Source organism: Natrix helvetica (assembly GCF_964273705.1).
Source record: "Natrix helvetica genome assembly, chromosome: 1".
NCBI classification, from domain to species: Eukaryota; Metazoa; Chordata; class Lepidosauria; order Squamata; family Natricidae; genus Natrix; species Natrix helvetica.
In genome coordinates this window covers 168188754-168210447 of record NC_138548.1, presented here as the reverse complement: position 1 = coordinate 168210447, position 21694 = coordinate 168188754, and the positions used below count along the sequence as shown (strand labels likewise).

General features: G+C 36.3%; 1 protein-coding gene across 1 annotated transcript in view; it reads left to right on the top strand.

Annotated features, from left to right (window-relative positions):
- TTN (titin) overlaps window positions 1–21694 on the top strand; it is a 311080-nt gene that overhangs the window by 116039 nt on the left and 173347 nt on the right. Inside the window, exons 103-129 of the mRNA XM_081956298.1 lie at window positions 1176–1359; window positions 2568–2657; window positions 2778–3045; window positions 3154–3414; window positions 6277–6486; window positions 6593–6670; window positions 6782–6808; window positions 7997–8044; window positions 8153–8212; window positions 8318–8383; window positions 8824–8907; window positions 9328–9690; window positions 10470–10562; window positions 11628–11705; window positions 12726–12791; window positions 14051–14131; window positions 14564–14614; window positions 14978–15040; window positions 15630–15707; window positions 15930–16010; window positions 17352–17435; window positions 17816–17893; window positions 18344–18421; window positions 19159–19236; window positions 19418–19501; window positions 19813–19917; window positions 21111–21248. Of these exons, the coding sequence (XP_081812424.1) occupies window positions 1176–1359; window positions 2568–2657; window positions 2778–3045; window positions 3154–3414; window positions 6277–6486; window positions 6593–6670; window positions 6782–6808; window positions 7997–8044; window positions 8153–8212; window positions 8318–8383; window positions 8824–8907; window positions 9328–9690; window positions 10470–10562; window positions 11628–11705; window positions 12726–12791; window positions 14051–14131; window positions 14564–14614; window positions 14978–15040; window positions 15630–15707; window positions 15930–16010; window positions 17352–17435; window positions 17816–17893; window positions 18344–18421; window positions 19159–19236; window positions 19418–19501; window positions 19813–19917; window positions 21111–21248 (2975 nt within the window). The remainder of the gene's footprint in view (window positions 1–1175; window positions 1360–2567; window positions 2658–2777; window positions 3046–3153; window positions 3415–6276; window positions 6487–6592; window positions 6671–6781; window positions 6809–7996; window positions 8045–8152; window positions 8213–8317; window positions 8384–8823; window positions 8908–9327; window positions 9691–10469; window positions 10563–11627; window positions 11706–12725; window positions 12792–14050; window positions 14132–14563; window positions 14615–14977; window positions 15041–15629; window positions 15708–15929; window positions 16011–17351; window positions 17436–17815; window positions 17894–18343; window positions 18422–19158; window positions 19237–19417; window positions 19502–19812; window positions 19918–21110; window positions 21249–21694) is intronic.

The following is a 21694-nucleotide window of genomic DNA, read 5'->3' as shown; positions in this document are numbered from 1 at the left end:
ATAAAATATAATTCAGCTCATTTTAAAGTATTCCTTCATCTTTCTTTAATGCTGATGACACTAGAAGTTATTGTGTTTAAAATGGTTGTTTGTGTGAGAAGTGTAGAGTGAGAGATACTCAAAAGAGGTGCCATAGAATATGCCATTTTAAATTCACAAAGATAAAGAAAACAGGTGGTTAGGAGGAGCTTAATATCATTTTATGTACCAGTTGTATCTTTTCCTGGATTATAAGGCCCTTAATGTCACTCATCCCCTAATCGCCTCTTGTTTGCACTACAGTAATGCATTCCATGTGGGAAACCATTCAAAGTTTCATCTGGTCCAGAATATGATAGTGCAAGTTATTATGAAGGCACTTCTTGAAGGCACTTTGTTCATCTATGAAAGGTCTCAACTCTGCAAATTTTAGTGGTTGCCATTTGGCTTCCAGATGCAATTCAAGGTGCTAATGGACTTCCATAAGGCCTTTTGAGATTTGTGACTTGGATGTTTACAGGATACTGTTCCTCAGTTGTCTGCTTATATTAGATCTGACAGGGTTGATGTCTTCCAGATCCCATCAACACAACAATGTTGTATAGTGGGAGCCTGCAGAAACAGTTTCTATAATGCCATGCATGGCTTTTGGAAACATATCCCTACAAAAATCTATATGGCCCCCATCCCTGTTATTCTTTAGGATGTTCTTTAGAAACTTGTCCCTTCCAGCAGGGAAATTTGTGAACCACTGGAGTGTTTTAATTTTTTAAAATGATTTATGGAATGGCTAGTATTTTTTTATTATTATCTTTGCCTCTTATGTTTCAAACCTTCTTTGTAAGCCACCTTGAATCACTTGTAAATTGGGCATCTTATTAATTGAAAAAAAATGAACATTTTCATACATATTCTAAAAGTTTTAATTAATGAAAACACTCTCCAAATGTCTTACTATATAAAATTTTGTAAGTTTTATTGAGTTGTAAAATGAAACACAGAAGTAGGTCCAACTCTGTTAATCTATAAGGTTGCAATCAAAGTGAGCATTAGGAGTTCCTTTAGCAAAGAAGCCTACTTTATTAAGCTGAAGATGCTTAGAATCTTGGAAAAATTATAAATCATTTCACGCAAGCTGTAAGTTTAATGGATGTTGGTGTCTATTTGCTTAATAAGTAATTTCTTTACTTCTGCAGAACCCCAACAAAAAGGAAGGAAGGTGAGGAAGAGCAGGCAATTGATATCATGGAACTCCTAAAAAATGTAGATCCTAAAGAATATGAAAAATATGCCCGCATGTATGGAATCACAGATTTCCGAGGTCTCCTACAAGCATTTGAGATGCTAAAAGAAAGCCAGGCAGAAGAAACACACAGACTGGTAAACACCAATATTTTCCTTTATTAAGGAATCATTTCAAACCATAGTTCTGTTACTTTAAAAATGCACTCAATGTTTAAGCAGTCAAATTATTCATTTAAAATTAATATTCTGCAATGGGCATTATTATCGATTCTGAATCAAAATCAGTTGCAATAGTTTCTCCCCAACATTTTCTTACAATCTTTCTAGTCTCTGTGTGTGTGTGTGTTCCAGCATAACTCTGGAACGCCTTGAGCAATTTCAACCAAACTTTGTACACAGATGACTTATTCTCTGGAAACAAATACTGTGGGGGTAGGACTCCCCTAACACCCTTTGGGGTGTGTGTTTGTTACAATACAACATGTTGTGCCTTAAAATGGCTTCTACTTTACTACCTTAAAATGACTTCTACTGTACAGTGCAGTGGAGTTGCCATGGTAATGGCTTCACAGTACTCCACAAGGGAGCTCCCTCTGATAAGAGGGGTAATCCAACATTAGAAATTACATTTGGTCCAGACATTTTCCCCCTATAAATAAATACCCGGGCAACACCGGATTATCAGCACTAGTTGTTAATAAAGCTCTTCTTCCCTTTTGAATCTGCAGTGATTCCACATGAATAAGAGGGAAGTGTTTTACCTTTCTCTATATAGAAGGCATATATCTATATAAATCTTTATATAGATTTTTGAGTACTGTTCATCTGATTCAGAAGTGTTTTAGTTGTGAAGGGACTTTACTAATCAAAACTAGTATCTATAATTAGGTTTGTGGGCTACAATCTCCACCCACCACTAAAATATATATTCTCTCTACAGCTGTTTTTCCAATCAGCTATCTTGAAAATGTGGGGATTGAAGTGAGGAAATTTGAAGGGCACCAGTCTGAAAAAGCTGTACTAAACAATTTCTGTTCAGTGTTCTTTCTCCAAGGATTAAAACACTAGATACTCATGAATAGTTTTAATGCTTTCAATCAGGAAAAAGCAAAGAGAAAAATCAGTTTAATAATTCTGAGTAAGGTGCTATATTTGAACAAAATATTCAAAATATTGACATTTCCAATATGTTAAAGCCTAGCCATTATGTAGTGGAGCAATTAGTGCTGAAATGGATATAGATATTTCCTTTAGTTTAATAAGGTTTTGGCATTGTGTTGTCTATATTGTTTATAAAGTGGAACATTAAAAATGATATTAATGCATGGGTTTGGTTTTAACAGGAGATTGAAGTAAAAGAGAGATCAAGGAGAGAAGAACAAGAGTTTGATGAACTTGTAGCATTCATTCAGCAAAGGCTTACACAGACAGAGGTAATTAATGCTTTATCAATTACAATCCTATGTAATTAATGCTGCCTGTTTACAGAGTTATTATATAGCGGGATTAGTGCTTACCGCACAAATTCAAAAATATTGAAAACTATTTTTCAGCCTGTTACTTTGATCAGAGATATTGAAGATCAGACTGTGTTAACAGAAGAAGATGCCATCTTTGAATGCGAGATTAAAATAAATTATCCAGAAATCAGACTAACCTGGTACAAAGGCACAGAGAGATTGCTCTCAAACAAGAAGTATGAAATCAAAATCGAAGGAGACCGTCATATTCTTAAAATCAGGAATTGTCAACTTGGAGATCAGGCAAATTATAGGGTGGTCTGCGGTCCTCACATTGCCAGCGCTAAGCTTCATGTGATTGGTAAGTGCAAAATTAGTGCCACTTTTTGATCGCTCAAATATTAGAAAATTATCGGATGTGCTTTTGGGTTGGTGTTTTCTAAAACGCACATTTTTAACTTGCTATCAGAACCTGCTGTTGAACGTCATCTCCGTGATACTTCCCTCAAAGAAGGCTTCACCTGCTCTTTGGTATGTCAGTTCTCTGTGCCAAATGCAAAATCCCAGTGGTACAGAAATGGAAAGGTCCTTCAGATAGGAGGCAGATATTCCACAGATGTCTCTGACAAAGTGCACAGACTCATCATTAAAGATGTAAGAACAGAAGACCAGGGGCAGTACACCTGCAGGTTTGACGATCTAGAAACAACTGCCGACCTAATAATTGAAGGTTTGTAAAGAGAGTTTGTGTGATCATAAAATAAGATAAATCTTAATCACGTCTTAATAACAATTTCTTTTCTAAAGTTATTTTTATTTGTTTGCCATATAATTATTTTTATTTGTAAAATTTATTGGCTGCCCATCTTACCATAGGCATAATTCTGGGTGGTTTACCATTACATAAAAGCTAAAACACAAAAAATTAAAAGCTAACATTAAAACTAAAGGCACATGGGGAGTGGGGTGGAGTGGCAGAGAGGGGGGATCTGTTATTACTCAATCAACCCGCTCCATTGCACTGTTCCCCCACTGGGGTCCCAAGATGATTGGCAAAGCCACATCTTCAGGCCTTTACGAAAAGGTAGGAGGGTTGGGGACAACCTCACATTGAGGGGCAAGATATTCCAGAGGGCAGGAACAACAGCAGAGAAGGCCCTCCTCCTGGACACAGGAGTCATTCTTGCCCCCCCAAAAAAAAAACTACACATGCTGCTGCACTCTGTAGTTGTAGCTTTTAAAGGCTCTTCAAGGGTAGCCCCATGTAGAGCACATCTCCATAATCCAGGCATGAGGGACTGAAAGCCTGAGTGCAGGGAATTTAACTATGCTTTGTCTTTTTTTTTCAACATTCTTATAACCAGATGATAGGATTTTTAACTCGTTTCCTCTTATGATCTGATTTTGCTTTGATTATAGCAATTAACTTCAACTTATCTATCTCCTGTGCTTCCTTTAATATGGGTATGAGAAAGACTGTAATAACTACCTGCTCTAGGTAGTCCTCGACTTACAACAGATCATTTATTGACTGTTCAAAGTTACAGCATTCTGAAAAAAGTGACTTATGACTGTTTTGCACACTTACAAACATTGCAGCATCCTCATGGTCATGTGATTAAAATTTGGATGCTCGGCAACTGGTCCATATTTATGACAGTTGCAGTGTCCTCGGGTCATACGATCCTCTTTTGCGACCTTCTGACAAACAATGTCAGCTTAACAGCTTACAGTGATTCAATTGTATAAAGTGACAAAATTAGTGGACCAGAGGAATGCCGTTGATATAGTTTACTTGGACTTCAGTAAGGCTTTTGATAAGGTAGACCATAACCTACTACTAGATAAAGTAGAAGAATGTGGGTTAGACAGCATCACCACCAGATGGATTCGTAACTGGCTGACCAACCGTACTCAACGTGTAGTCCTCAATGGAACTGCATCTACATGGAGGGAAGTATGCAGTGGAGTACCCCAAGGCTCTGTTTTAGGCCCAGTACTCTTCAACATCTTCATCAATGATTTGGATGAGGGAATAAATGGGGAACTCATCAAATTTGCAGATGATACCAAGCTGGCAGGAATAGCCAACACTCCAGAAGATAGGCTTAAGATACAGAAGGATCTTGACAAACTTGAACATTGGGCACTATCTAATAAAATGAAATTCAATGGTGAAAAGAGTAAGGTTCTACATTTAGGCAACAAAAACGGAATGCACAGGTACAGTATAGGTGATACCTTGCTCAGTAGTAGTAACTGTGAAAGGGATCTTGGAGTCCTAGTGGACAACCATTTAAATATGAGCCAGCAGTGTGCAGCAGCTGCCAAAAAAGCCAACACAGTCCTAGGCTGCATCAACAGAGGGATAGAATCAAGATCACGTGAAGTGTTAATACCACTTTATAATGCCTTGGTAAGGCCACACTTGGAATACTGCATTCAGTTCTGGTCGCCACGATGTAAAAAAGATGTGGAGACTCTAGAAAGAGTGCAGAGAAGAGCAACAAAGATGATTAGGGGACTGGAGACTAAAACATATGAAGAACGGTTGCAGGAACTGGGTATGTTTAGCTTAAGAGAAAGAAGGACTAGGGGAGACATGATAGCATTGTTCCAATATCTCAGAGGTTGCCACAAAGAAGAGGGAGTCAAACTATTCTCCAAAGCACCTGAGGGTAGAACAAGAAGCAATGGGTGGAAACTAATCAAGGAGAGAAGCAACTTAGAACTGAGGAGAAATTTCCTGACAGTGAGAACAATTAATCAGTGGAACAGCTTGCCTCCAGAAGTTGTGAATGCCCCAACACTGGAAGTCTTTAAGAAGATGTTGGATAGCTATTTGTCTGAAACGGTATAGGGTTTCCTGCCTAGGCAGGGGGTTGGACTAGAAGACCTCCAAGGTCCCTTCCAACTCTACTATTGTATTGTATTGTATTGTATTGAGTCAAACTATTCTCCAAGGCACCTGAGGGTAGAACAAGAAGCAATGGGTGGAAACTAATCTAGGAGAGAAGCAACTTAGAACTGAGGAGAAATTTCCTGACAGTTAGAACAATTAATCAGGGGAACAGAAGTTGCCTCCAGAAGTTGTGAATGCCCCAACACTGGAAGTCTTTAAGAAGATGTTGGAGAGCCATTTGTCTGAAACAGTATAGGGTTTCCTGCCTAGGCAGGGGGTTGGACTAGAAGACCTCCAAGGTCCCTTCCAACTCTACTATTGTATTGTATTGTAATTAACAGCAAAAAAAGGTCATAAAATGGGGCAAAACTCATTAACAAATGTCCCACTTAGCAACATAAATGTCGGGTCATAAAAGTTGTAATGGTGGTCGTAAGTCGAGGGCTACCTGTACTTCAAATCCATTTTGAAACTCAAACAGCATTCTCATGAAAATAATAAGCATTGTCTGTATGCCTTTGTTTGAATTGAAACATGCACAGGTATGCATATACATACCCATGCGCAAACACGTAAGCATACACACATATATCCGCAGGCATAAAATTGTGGGGGGGGGAAGCAAAACCAAATGAAACGTGAAAATAATTGTCCTTCCCCCCCCCTTCCCATTTACTTCAAAAACTACAGCTGAACCAATTCAGTTTACAAAGACCATCCAAAATATCGTGGTCAGCGAACACCAGTCTGCGACCTTTGAGTGCGAAGTCTCCTTTGACCATGCAATCGTCACATGGTACAAAGGGTCCGTGGAACTCAAGGAGAGTCCCAAGTACAGCTTTAGAAGCGAAGGCCGATGCCATTACATGACCATCCACAATGTTACCTCAGACGATGAAGGTGATTTGATTCTCTTTCTTGCTGGTCTTCCCTATTTCCAAAAATGTGCAAACCCCCATAAATACCACAACACCATTTATTTATTTACATTTTTATTTATTATTAGGAGTGTATTCGGTTATTGCTTGTCTCGAGCCAAGAGGCGAAGCAAGAAGCACCGCTGAACTCTACCTCACCACTAAAGGTCAGTACCTCATTGCTCCAGTTTTCACGTTTGCCTGGTCTTGCTGAATAAATATTTCTGAGGTGAAAACGATGCCAAGTACAATCATTTGATTTCTTCTTCTTCTTGCAGAAATTAAACTAGAAATAAAGCCGCCAGGTAAGGAAAGAAAAACGACGAATGCCTTTTGAGTCACTTTTTTATTTTTGTACATTTCTTTTCTAGCTGCCCATATTGAAACCGCAACCCTAGGATACATACAAAACAGCAAAAAGAATAAGAACAAGAACAAAATCCAAATAAGCAGAATAATAAACGGTTTAAAATGACATGACATCCTAGGATAACATTCTACCATTCATCCACATGCCATCTTAGGGTGCTCTGGCCGAGTGTGAAACATCAAAGCCAAACCTTTTTTTATTTTTTATTGGCCACCTCTTTATCCCCATTTAAAGCAACCGCTGTGAAGATCCACTGTGCATGGAATGCCACATGTTACTAAAAATGCATTGTTGCATGCAGAAAAATCTGCTTCTGGTTCTTTTATAATTCTGCACAAATATTTAATTGTCAGTTACTTTTTTTCCCCATAGTCGGCTGCACATGCAGGAACACATCCAATTGAAATGTTCCTTTCATTTTATCTGTAGTTGTATTGTTGCTGCTAATACTTTATAATGATGCTCATTTAGTGGGAACCATGTTCCATAATATGATTCCCATGCACTACAGAAAGCCACCTGAAGTAGAAAGTGTTCACCACCTATAACACTCTTTCCCAAGTCATTTGCATTAAGGAGTTCCAGCAATAAAACAATGCAATATGGGGTTTTACTGCTTAGGATTGCACTCTCTTTCAGAATAGCAATAGAACTTAGATTTATATACTAGCTTATAGTGCTTTACAGTCCCCTCTAAGATGTTTACATAGTCAGCCTATTGCCCCCAACAATCTGGGTCCTCATTTAACCGACCTCAGAAAGATGGAAGACTGAATCAACCTTGAACCAGTCAGAATCGAATTCCTAGCCGTGAGCATTGAGAACTGTTTTGTTTCTCCTTCCCATTGAGTTTGCATTTTTCCCTCTGCCAGCCAGTCAGTTTTCTGGCCCAAAGGCTCATTTGTGATCCTAACTTACTATTTTTCAGGGCTTCCTTCCCCAAGATTTTGGTACTCTTTACTAAATGTCACATTCTGCAGAGACTACTGATAGTTATTTTTATGCATGGATGATACCACATGAATTCGAAAAGCTTGATACTTAGAATATTACAGCAGTATTACTATGCATCATATAACTAGATTAATATGATTACTTGGTTACTTGTTTATTGGTTTTCCAGATGTCCCAGATGCTAGAGTTGCAATTCCAGTTGAAGTTCCAACTGAAGGTAAACTTTACTTTTAAAAAGACTATTATTAACTTAGGCAAAGAAGTATTTAAGAACTGGGCACACTATGAAAACATTTTAATGAATATATTTCTTTTTTTTTATAAGATATTCCTATTCTTCCTATCTTAATTCCCATGCCAGAAGAGAAGAAGAAAAAAGAAAAAGGTACTGCAGCTTTGCATTTCAGAACTTGTATTCATTAGATATTTCCAAATATTCTATTTGATCGATTTCTTTACATGCTTAATTATTTTCACTTTTTTTTTGAAGTGGTTAAAAAGAAAATAATCAAAAAGGTGACTCCAAAAGTCCCAGAGGAAGTTCCACCTCCTAAAGGTATGTCAGATTGTTTGTTCCCAAGTATAAAGGAATTTATAAACAACAAAATATTAATGAAGAAAAAATAGCACGTCTTTTTGACCTTCACTCATGTTTTTCGAAAGACTTTAGTATATTTCACAGTTATAGTGAATGACCCAAGTGCTAAATACTTGAAGAGGATACATATGCATATTAGCTCATACAAAAGAGTTAAACTCTTTTATAAACTTTTGATTTAAAAGTTTAGCTGAGTCTCCTCAATTTTTAAATGGGAGTAATTTGGTTGCAGTTTTATTAGATTTTTATATGTGAATTTTGAAAAGCACATATATTTATATTTTTCTCTTGCTTTATGTCTTTTGTTCTTTAAATATGATCCTATATCGGTTAGATTCATTGAATTCAGTGAGTTTAGGGAAACAAATATCTTACAAGGTATATTTCATATGTTTCAGAACCAGTCAAGAAACCAGAACCTCCACCTCCTGCTCCAGTCCCAGCCCCAGTCCCCAAAGTGGAAGAAGTTATTCCAACCAAAGGTAAATAATCAAAGGTTGACCCATGTTTTCCCATGAAATAATGTAATAAATTGAAAAAGAGCATCATTTAACTTCTGATAATCCAATTCATGTTGAATTCTTCCTTTCTACAACATTTGTGTTGTTGCCCTGAGATAGATGGGCAGCTTATGACATATGTGCCTACTGACTAAATTACTAAAATATTTGACCAATATATTAAATATCTTAACCAAAGGAGGAGGGGAGAATTAGGATTTCCATTCAGTAGATAATTTCAAGTTCTAGTAAATATATCTGCCTTGAACCAAAGAAATTGCCTATGTTTTATAAAAGACACGTCTTTAAAAAAGCAGCTGTGTATTATTTCTGAGCAGCTGCATTTATTAATGTATGAGAACACTGATCTCAATTGTTTGTGCAATATTTTATTTGTAAAAGTTCCAGTCAAGAAAGCTGAAGAGATCAAAGTGACAACTGTGATTAAGAAGAAGGAGCCTATTTATGGGAAAAAGGAAGAAATACATGAGGTTCGCAAAGAAATACATGAAGAATGGGAAGAGGAGTATGGGGAGAAACATGAATACTATGAAAAAGTAGAAGGTTATGATGAAGGGGAAGAGGAATGGACATATGGAGAAAGAAAAGAGAAAAAACCAGTTTTTCGGGAAGAATGGGAAGAGGACTATGGGGAAGAACATGAATACTATGAACGAGAAGAAGGTTATGAGGAAGGAGAAGATGAATGGGCATATACAGAAAAACAAGTAACCTTAAAGAAAAAGCCAGTTTATCATGAAGAAGGTATATTTCTTTTTTTAAAAAGACAGATTAATTTTTTCCCTTTCTCTCTCTTTTAAATAATATTTTTATAGATAATTAACTTTATCAATTTCTGTTGTTTTACTGATTTTTTTGTTTGATCGCAATGGTATTAATACGATTAGAAAAGTTGCATATTTTATTTTTTGGTAACTGTATAATTGACTGAACTGATTTAGTGTGTATGTTTAATCAGGCTAATTCTGTCAACATGCTTTAGGAAAACAGCAATGCATGTAATATTTGTTCAGATAAGGTGATAGGTAAGATATAATGATGATGGAATATTTAAATTATATCCAATATTTAATTATATTAATCTAAACATTTATTGTTTTAAGATTCACCTCATATTTTACTTTGCTATTATTATATACCACTACCTGAAGGAAATATAAGGAAATTTGATATGTATGCTATTTTTATTCTATAACATTTTCTTAAATGGATTTTTTGCTCTTAGAATAGAGATCTTAGAACCAGTGGTGGGATTCAAATAATTTAACAACTAGTTCTCTGCCCTAATGATTTCTTCCAATAGTCAATTTACCAAACTGCTCAGAAAGTTAATAACCAGTTCTCCTGGAGTGGTGCGAACTGGCTGAATCCTACCACTGCTTAGAATCCTTAGACAAGGAAGGAAGTAAAATGAACAAGTCAATTAATATTGCTTTAAATTAGCATGGGATATTAATAAAGTGTGTCAAAGATCCCAAAATATCTCTAGTTGTTTCTTGAGATACATTTTATGTCTGTTACAGTGGTCCAAGTTCCTAAAAAGCCAGAACCTGTGCCAAAACGTCCAGAAATTTCAGCCAAGATAGAAGAAAAGAAAAAAATTACGATACAGAAAGGTTTGGGCATTAAAATTATAACACTGCAGCATGTTTCCTTTAAAGTTTGCTTTTTAAGGTGCACATTTACTAACTAGTTTATATAATAGATGACTTAAAAAATAAATTAAAGGTTCTAAAATGCCAGAGTTCAAGACAAGATATTTTATATTACCAAGATAAGGTATGAAACCCTACCACTGGAGGTTTTTTTAATCTTTCAATTATGCAATGCATGGAAGCATTTTCAGGTTATGTATAATGAAGACATGTTTAATGCTAATCATAAACTCTTACATTAAATTTATAGATTTATTGCTAAATGTACAAAACAGATGTCTCTATTTGTCCATCCTTAATATATTGGACATGACAACACACTGTCAGGTTACATTCTGCTTCATCTCACATATAAAAAGGATTCCTATCGAACCGTAAATCCAAACTGTTAAATCAGGCATTCCTTCTAAACATCATTAAGAGGCATATCAATAGTTCTGTTATGAAAAGGGCTCAGTTCTGAATGTTCTGTATGAAATACTGGGGAGGAAAGGGAAGAAAAGGAATCTCCAATATCAACAGTTTTTAGAGGTGGGGAAGTTTCTATTCTAACCTCCCTAGCAGGTCTCAGAAATTAGGCGGGATTACCATATCATTCAAAGGAGTCCAGAAAAGAGGTTATCAATGGCAGGAGATTCTCCATCACTGATTGAAGTAATTGGGCAAAGCCAAGGTTCAAAAGCTGTCATGAGAACAACTTAATGTAGTATAGATGAACCCCAAATTTATATGTCTTTTAAGAAATCAGTGAACTAGAATGTGTGCTTCTCTTTTCTGGCACCGAAAAGTCAGATATAATGCACTTGATGGAGGCAAAAATGGGACTAGAGTTGCTTTGGAAGTAGATTTCGGGACAAATAAAGGACAATCCAGGGCTTCAACTGTGGTCCATCTCAGAAATTTTGGAGTTTTTTTTTTCTAGAATCCAGTATGATTTTTTAACATAGTACAAGTAATGGACCTGACCATCTCAAGGCTAAAATATTCAGATACATACTTATGCTAAGTGTTTTAAATCTCCTTTAGTTACTCGAAAGCCTGTAACTGAAGAAGTAGCAAAAACAGCTCGGCAGGTGGAAGAAGAACAACTAAGAAGAGTTAAAGGTAGGAATGGACAAAAAATAAATTAGGTTCTTTAACAAGGAATGGTGCTATGAATCTTTTGCTTTAATTTAATATTGGGGAAATATAGGAATACAGTATGTGCATGCTGCTCATTTTAATTTTGTGTGGTCCTTGGTCTACTTGCAAAAATCCTTGGCATCAAAATATGTCCCTTTAATTGCATATTTAAAAAGTCTTCTATGGCTAATAACTGATCTTTTTGGTTAAAATATTAAATGATATGTCCTAGCCTAGTCTCAATCTATGATATACTCATAAATTTTAACAACAAATACTATGATCTATGGGATCAGGAAAAAAAAACCCTTAAAAGTAATGGCATCTAGCTAATCGTTAAAATATACATAGCTAATTGCTTAGAGCTGCCATGCTCCACTATCTTCTTAATTTTTCCCTACAACTTAGATGTTTAAATAGTCATAAACATTCTGTTCAACTTGATTTAGAAAAGAGATGGAAGACATCTCAGTTTCTTTGCTATTTTTGCTGCATATCAAATGGGTCCATGGTGCTCTCTGAGCTTGTTTGTTTTCTTTCAGACGTTTCATTGCCCTAACTAGGTAACATTATCAGTCCTCAGAGAGCACCAAGAATCCCTCATATCAACCCTGAGCTACAAATATTCCCCTTCATTGATATGCTACACCTTTCTCATTTGATATGGTTCCATTTATTAAATCTTGCTAAGATTTAAACCAATCTTCTTAAACCTGATGCAGTTAAAATTTATTATTGTGAGCCACCCAGAGTGGCTTAAGATGGGTGGCCACATAAATGTTTTAAATAAATATGTAAAAAACATAAATAAATGTCTTTGGACTCCACCTCTCCTTCCCCTCCCCCCAATTCTCAGCCAGGGGGCAGAAATCAGACTTCAGAAATCTGCTTTAAAATGTTATTTATTTATTAGTTTATTAGTTTATCCTTAATTATGATCAAAAGAGTTTGATATACATCATATGTGGAAATAATATTTTATGTACTTCTACATCCATAAAGCTCAAGAAGTTCCATCCAAAAAACCTGCGAAGAGGGTCATTCACGAGGAAGTTATAGAACGAAAAGGTATAGAATATCTCCTTTTCCATCTCTTTCTATATTCTTGTGAAACACCTATGTAACAGTAACAGAGTTGGAAGTGACCTTGGAAACCTACACTAGGGATTTGAACCGCCAAACTGCTGACCTTTCTGATCATCATATATGAACATTGATTTCTATAAATCATATCCATTTTTCCTACCTTTCATGGTGTTGACTTTTATCAATTCTTTTTCAGTTCAGTTTTTTCAGTACAATTCTACTAGCCTTTCCCTGTGAATACAAATACAAATTGTATTCAGTTGAAGGAACAGAAAATTAAAAATAAATAATGCGACCTCTATAAAATGTTGAAGCCAGGCTCCACCCAAGAGCAACAGTATTCTGTATAGAATTCCTGCCAATGAATCATGTCCTCTTCCTTTAAAAAAATCCAAATAATAAAGAACATGAAAAAGCCATTTCCTTCATGCCATAGAGTCTTTGAATTTTTTTTCCAATGGGAATTAAGATTCCACTGTTACTTAAAATGGCAAATCTTCACTGAGAAGCATTCTAGAAGTGAAAGACCATTAACTGATGATGTGCATTGTACATTGGGTACAAAATAAGATCATTCGCTTTATATGAGCAGAAATTTTATTCCATACATTTTTGCTCCTTTGGCATTTATCTATGCCCGGCAGATTAGTTGGTACCTAGAAGGAATTCCAGGCATGGATTAAATTGGGAGAGTCAAAAACATCATAGATGAAAGTAATGGTAGATCACTTCCTTATTGTTACCAAAAAAGTAGATGACCATCAAGCTCAGATAGAGACATATTTATTCATGGATACTAGAGTGAGAGGGTTTTTTTGGGGGGGAGGGCAGGGAATGGGAGTATATCTCAAAACATACATAAATTCTTATTCATCTTTGCCATTTTGGGAAATCATTATTTTCTTTATTCTGCTTGTAATATTTGCACAGGAAACTGATTGTTCCCTGACAAAACTATTTTTGCTGTCTGATATCTAATGCAAAATGCTACAGAACATTTTAAGCTGAAAATGGGCTAATCTAAACATTCCTGAACTTTGTCTTACCTCGAAATGTTGGAATATTCTGAATGGCTTGATTTGAGATTAGATCATGCCGTCTTGGAATTTGTTTTCCTATCCTTACATCTTACCTACAACAAATTTTTTATTTGGAGTTCTGGTGTATAATATAATAGAAATATGTTCGCAAACCATTTTCCTATGTTTAATTTAGTATATTTGACTGAATTCTTATTTCAGGCGCAGCTGAACAGGAATGGACTTTTTCAGAAGAAAAAGTGACTGTTTCATATCATGAAGAAGAATATACATATGGTTCAGGTAGTTACAAACTTATTATTATTATTATTATTATTATTATTATTATTATTATTATTATTATTATTATTATTATTATTATTATTATTATTCTCTTACAACCTTGTCCTGCATAAAAAATGAAATAGGCCCATTAAATTGCATTTGTCTCTATTCAATGTTTTCTTAATATGGCAACTTTGCGCAGAGCATAGAATTGTTTCCCACAAAAAAAAGTTTCCTTATTCTTTTATTTGTGAGAAACTGCTCCCTTTGAAATGATCAAGACATTTATCCTTTATAACTTTAGGAGCATACATAAATATCTCTCTGGATATTGTAGAACAGGTTCTGGGTTTTATTTAATATATCTGTTTTATCTTATGGATCATTTCAATCGTGTTGAAAATAATGTAAATACAGTGCATCTTTTAAATGTGATGATTCTCTTTAAAGAACCAGAAGAGTACAAGCACGAAGGCTTCTACGTTGAATATCCAACTGAAGGTAAATTTGATTTATTTTATTTTGACCTAGCTTTATCCGGTGCAGTAATAGATTATTTCATATAATTTCTTAACTATTCTAAACATGTTCTGTGCATTTATTTCTGTGTACCCTCAAGTTCTATACAGATGACAAATAATTTTTAGACTAGTAAATTGCACCACTGTAGCTGAATCAGCTATAAAACAGAGGGTATGTTATCAAGATCAGAAACATAATTGGCCATTGGAGAACAGAGATAGCAGGAACAGTTCTTTCTCATTCTTTTGCTAACTGGCCATGTAAATTGATTTTGGGTATTTTAAATTGTTTGTAGAAAGTAGGGTAAAGTCAATCTTTTAATTTTCCCATTTTCCTTTAAAGAACCAGATGAGTATGAAGAAGAAAGGGTCTATGTAGAAGTTCCTGAAGTTCCACCACCTAAAGGTAAATTTTTTAAAGCAATATCCTTTTTTTTTAATTTTAATAAGGTCATGATATCATCATTAAAACTTCTGAGAATCACTTAAAAACCAAGCTTGGCAACATGATGTCTATGGGCATCACAGCATGCATTTCCCCCAATGATGTGTACATTATTGCATAGCAGAATAAAAAAATAACACTGTTTAATAAATGGAAATCTTTTGAGATTGCTAAACCTTCTGCAATATTGATATTCTTACATAGAATCTTTTAGATTTTGAAGAAGAAAAGTGAAATTCTGAGAGATATGGTGACTTTTTGACATTTTGACAATTTGAAAAAAAAGTTATTTTATTTCCATGTCACTGATTTCTTGACCATAGGCCAAAGAAAAATGTATTTGCTTTCAAGCTATCAAGAACTTGATTCTTGAATCTCTCTACTTATTATTTCATATTCTTGTTGGTCTTTTCCCAGGTCTCTGAGCATCTATATTTCACCTATAAAGACATTAGCAACTCTACAGTGTTTTTCAAATATGATGTTAGTGTTGAATTTATGAGAAAGATCTTGATTTTATCTGTTTAAACTCAAAATTACTATTATCTAGTTCCAGGGGTCCCTAAGAAACCAGAAGAAAAGGTTCCTGTGGCAATTCCTAAGAAAGTAGTACCTCCGCCAGCTAAAGGTGAATTAATAATAATGAGATATTGATCAGTACAATAAACTTAATATATTTTTGCTATAGTAGACAGCCTTTCTGCCAATATAACTGCACATTTGATTTGATATTTTGTAAGTGTTTCTTTGCTGGAATAATAGGTGCTTTTTTTAAAGAAAACATTACTATCAATGCTGAACAATATTCCATTATTCCATTTCTAAACTTCTGTATTACATGTTTTTAAAGTGCCTGAGGTGCCCAAGAAGCCAGTCCCAGAAAAGAAAAAACCTGCCCCTCCTGAACAAGTGGAGGTTCCTCCAGCTAAAGGTACATAACTGGCAGAAAGCTTGCTTGCTTTTACTCTTTACAAAATGTATCTGTCCACACATAGTTTATATGTGTGTAAATACCAGTGGTGGGTTCCGGATCCCGTTGCAACCAGTACGGTTGCAACGGGGCCTGGCTTCCATCACATGCACAGAAGCACCGAAGAGCTCAAATACAGGTAAGGAGCTCATGCGGGCAGGTGGGCCCTCCAGAACACCATACAGGAATGGTACCCAGTGCTCCGGGCAGGCACCAGTATGCTCGTACCGGGGTGTACCGCCTGGAACCCATCACTGGTATATGCCCTGTTTCCTCGAAAATAGGACCTCCCTGGATAATAAGTCCAATTGGGCTTTTGAGTGCATGCGCTAAAATAAGCCCTCCCCAAAAATATTGCAACAGAGCAGCAGCCATGAGGTGATCACACTCGCCGTCTCCTGCACCTCAAAAATAATACAATCTCCCCGAAAATAAGGCCAAGTGCTTATTTCGGGGGTCAAAAGAAAATAAGACCCTCTCCTATTTTCAGGGAAATACGCTATGTTTGCATACAAGTAGTCTTACAACACTAAATGAACAGTTCATTTAGTGACTGCTCGAAATTACAGAAGCGCTAGAAAAAGTGATTTATGACCGTTTTTCACACTTATGACTGTTGTAGCATCCCTATGGTCACGACACTTGCCAACTGACTCCTATTTATGATGATTGCATTCTCTCAGAGCCATGTGATCATTTTTTGTGACCTTCTGAAAAGCAAAGTCAATGGGGATGCCAGATTGACTTAGCAACCACGTTAACTAATTTAACAACTACAGTGATTCACGTAACAATTGTAACAAGAAAGATCATAAAGAGGGGGGGGCAAAATTCACTGAATAAGTGTTTCGCTTAGCAACAGAAAGGTTGGGCTCAATTGTGGTTGTAAGTCAAGGATTCCCTCTGTGTGTGTGTGTGTGTGTGTGTGTGTTTATTTCAGACATACTTCGGTAAAGGGTAGAATGATTTACTGGGTTTTGCTTTTTAACACAACAGAATATATAGGAGGCAAGGCTATATACCCTGTTGTGTTAAGGGTATTAGAACGTATTGAAAAAGTGTCATTATAGGATCAAAAACCAATGGGATTTGATGCAGTTCTGTTTGGGACCGCATCCTATCAGAACACTATTTTCTAATAATACAGAAAATTAAGTAACATACTTAAGTTATACAACTCAGTTCTACTTGTTTGAGCCTGTTGGAGCAATTGTTGACTCTCTGAGATCTTCCACCACCACCACTCCTCAAATAAACATGCCAAAATACTAACATTCTCCTTTTTAAACTAACCATTGACAGTTCCTGAGGTACCTAAGAAACCTGTTCCAGAAAAAAGAAAGCCTACTGCAGTCCCCAAGAAAGAAGTACCACCACCTGCTAAAGGTATTTAATTTGAAATTAGACTTTTCAGTAGAATTAACGTCCATTATGTTTTTATCTTTCTCCTTTGGTGCTTTTGGGGGGTGGGGGCGGGAGTGGATGTTGATCATCATTATTTATTTTCTGTGTTTCGCTGTTGGTGCTAGTATGGATATTTTTGCTTATTGGTGTACATCAGGAATCTTAAACTGAGGACCATCTGAACGTTGAGCTGAACTGGGAGCATCTCTTTCAGAATTGTTATATTTTATTTCATTTTAATATATAAATTGAGAGGGCTGTAAAGCCCTGTGAAGTCTAAGTGCTATTGCTAAATGATAATCATTGAAAATTGTTGATACATATCCAAGGATTTCTCACTTTTATTTTTAATATCTTTGAAGTGCCTGAAGTGCCAAAGCCAGTACCAGAGGAAAAAGTGCCTGTTCCAGTTCCTAAAAAAGTCGAACCACCTGCTAAAGGTATGTAACAGAATTTAAATATATATATTATATTGATATATATTTTGGTTCCTACATTTATCCTATGGCACATATTCAGAACTGATGTGTGATCCCTCAACTGGTAGTGCTACTGTGCTACAAGCTTATTGTTTTTTACACTGTATATAGTTAGTTAGTTAGTTAGTTGTCTTCATAAACAATTTTTTTTACTTAGACACCAGAAACTGGAACTACCAATAGGTGTACTAAATATGTCAGAAGGCACTCATCATATACCTAAATACTATTATCGGTATCAGAGATGGGATGAGCTACTTATTAGCCTCTTATAGAGAAGGCATAGTAGATGAGGTTTCTCCACATGGCTGTGATTTAATTAGGAATCCATTCATAGTATTATACTTGACAAGCTCACAACTTTTTTTAAAAAATGTATTAATTTTTTGCATTTTAAAATCTGTTTTAAAGTGCCAGAGGTACCTAAGAAAGTTGTTCCAGAAGAAAAAGTTGCCATTCCGAAGAAAAAAGAGGCTCCTCCTGCTAAAGGTAAAAGAATACACCTGTATTTAAGAGGCTTTAATGATCTCTTTGTATTTTTACCTTAATTGTATGGGTGTTTAGTCACACCACAGTTCACTTGAGTCTGATGCTCACAGTGGCGTAGCGTGGGGGGTGCAGGGGGTGCCGGCCGCACCGGGCGCAACATCTGGGGGGGGCGCCCTGACTCGCCCCGCGCCGCCCTTTGCCGGACTGTGGCTGCCTCTTTCCGCGCCCGGCTCGGCCCGCGAACTAAGCTCCCCGGCCCCTCCTGCGCACCGCCTACCTTCCAGCGGAGCCGCCAAGACCCGCTGTGCCGCCCCCGCGGGAGCCGAAGGAGAGCGGCGCTGCGCTCCATCTGCCCGCGGCTGCAACGCCACCGCGTCCTCCCGCTCCGCCTGGAGCGCCCCGGGAAGCCAGCGCCTTCCCGAAGCCCCCGGTGCGCCTCCCACCCCCGCGGCACCTGCTTCCCTTCAGTCGAGCCTTTTCCCGCTGCCCTGTCGAGCTCCTCCTCGGGAGGAAGGCAGGAGGCCAGCATGGAGAGCCTCACTTGACTGATGCCGACCAAGGGGCAGCTGCAGTCGGGCCGCCCTCGGGTTAGGGGGCGCAAATTACTTGCCCCGGGTGCTGACAACCCACACTACGCCACTGGATGCTCAAGTTTGTTTATAATTGTTCAGGGTTCGGGTTTGTCATAATTATGTTTTGAAGATTCTACATATTCTTACATGTGTTTCTTTTAAAAGTACCCGAGGAGCCCAAGAAAGCAATTCCTGAGGAAAAAGTACCTCGACTCCGTAAAAAAGAAGTCCCTCCAGCAAAAGGTATAGTTTTATTTTCTTTAGAAGAAAATAAAATTTTAAAAGAAGAAAAAACAGCTGGATTTTACCTCACTGTTCAATTGTTAATGCTCTGTCTTCTTAATTGTAATTTTCTATTTTATATGCTCTAATTGTACTTCTGTTACTGGAAATTCTAAAATGAGACTCAATCATCTCTTTAAAGTGCCCAAGGTGCCAACAGAAGTAATTGTTGAGGAAAAAGTAACCATTGCTGTGCCCAAAAGAGTTGAACCCCCTCCAGCTAAAGGTATATCTTGGGACAGAGTTGAAATAACCTGGTTGTATCAAAGAGTGTCTTTTCTCATTGTGTGTGTTCCATGTTTTGCATATTCCTCATGAAGACGTTGTTGTGCAGATAATGGGAGGTGGGTTGATAGGCTTTATTTGTATTCATTTCATACTGCTGCTTAGCTCTTATTTGTACATTTCATATTCAAAAGTACTGCTCAGTTCACTTCTCACTTTAAACTCTTAAATAAATACTGAAAATAGTTGCGTTCATCTGCCAGGAATGTATGAATTCCAGTTAAATCTGTGCACATTTAATGTCTTTTAAAGTGCCTGGGATGCCTAGGAGGGCTGTTGTAGAAGAGAAAAGCTTTGTTTCTGAAGAAACAGTATCTGTTACCATTTCTAAAAGAATGGAAGCTCCTTTACCTAAAGGTATCTTTACAAATAATTGGAACTATGAACTATTTTTTACACCTTCCTGGAAAAGTTTTGTAACTAAATAACTGCCTGCTTGTTCTGGTTTTCTCTGTTTCTTTTTACCTAAATGGATTGTTTCTGTTTTGGATTTGTGTATCATTAGAACACCCTTATATGTGACCAAGGTCCTTGGAGAAAGTAACACTTTTTCCAGTTTTGTTCCATGACTTTATCTGAACATAACCCACCCCATCCCCATTAAAATGTTCTGACACATCTGTGCATTTTGTGTGAATATGTGTATGCTCTGTTATATGTGTACTCTGTGTGCTTTGGTGGGGGTGTCTTTGGATCAGAGAAACCATGAGCAGGAAGTGAAAATCCGAAACTGTTGTTCTCTGAGTGCTTATGTAAACACTATCAGAAAATGTATGCGGTTCTACAAAGGTGTGAAAATGATTCTCCGTAATCTTTCTCAAGTGTTTAAGAAGATGGAGAAGCTTATCTGGATATGGGACTAGTTGTTGTTGTTTTTAACTTTTTTATTATGTTTACAAGACTAGAAACTTTCTACTAATAGATAGATGATATATTCATCTATCTTTTATAATCACTCTATTTTTATCTATTTTATTTATCTATTTTATTAACAATGTATCATTCTATCATAAAGGTATATGATAGATAGACAAATTCCTTGTGTGTCCAATCACACGGCCAATAAAGAATTCTCTTCTTGATAGATAGATACATTATATGATATTTATTCCCTGAAAAAGGCAGGATTTGAGTTTTTGTTTATGGCTAATTGCCCTAAATCAAAATGATTATTGGGATATTGGATTTTGGATCTATACCTATGAGCCATAAGCAAAAACTCCAATCCCACTTTTTTCAGAGAATAATTATCAAATGATGCCGTATATGAGATCCTATAATTAGGAGAAAAGTCATAGAAGGGCAAATATATCTATATCTCTAGAACTCTTTAAGTTTTCCCAAACTGAGTCAAGGCACTGACATTAAATTTGATATGAATTTATTTGTATTTACAAAAATGATTTTCATTAAAACATGGATTTGTAGATTTCTATCTGCTCAGTCCAATTAATTTTTTAAATATTAATACATTTTCCTAACAAGAGTGGAAATATAATGCAGTATCCTATTCCATAATAATATTAAACTCATCATTTAAATCTCCACAGTGGAGAAATGGGAAGAAGTAGAGGAGGAGGAAGAAGAAGAAGTAGTAGAGGAAGAAGTAGAAGAAGTCCCCATTTCTTATGACAGGGAAGAAGAAGAAGTCTCTTACGTTGAAGAGGAGGAAATTTCAGAAGTAACAGGTATTCTACTATTCAAAAAGCAAACTAATTGTCATATTTCCAACAGTAGCATAACTGCCATTACAACATTTGTGCCATCTTCAAATTAAATCCATCCACTAATCAAACTTATCAAATCCACTAATTATTATATTGTTTTGTCTCACTCAAGTGAATAGTTTGATTACAAAGAAAACTTTAAAACAATGTGTTTAAGAATATCTGCATCTTCTTCCTTATTTTGATCCGGATGGATTTTTGATGTAAGGAACACATCAGTTACTAAATCATTCTCAAAGTCTATTTAATCTTCTTAGATCTTGCTTTCCTCATCTGAATACATGCATATGTAAAACAATACATTTGTAGAGCAGCCTTGATGCTTCAAATTCAAATTAGTGAATCTTATAAACAAGGGACCTAGTAAAGAATTAAGCCATGAATGCATGCATATGCAATATAAGACA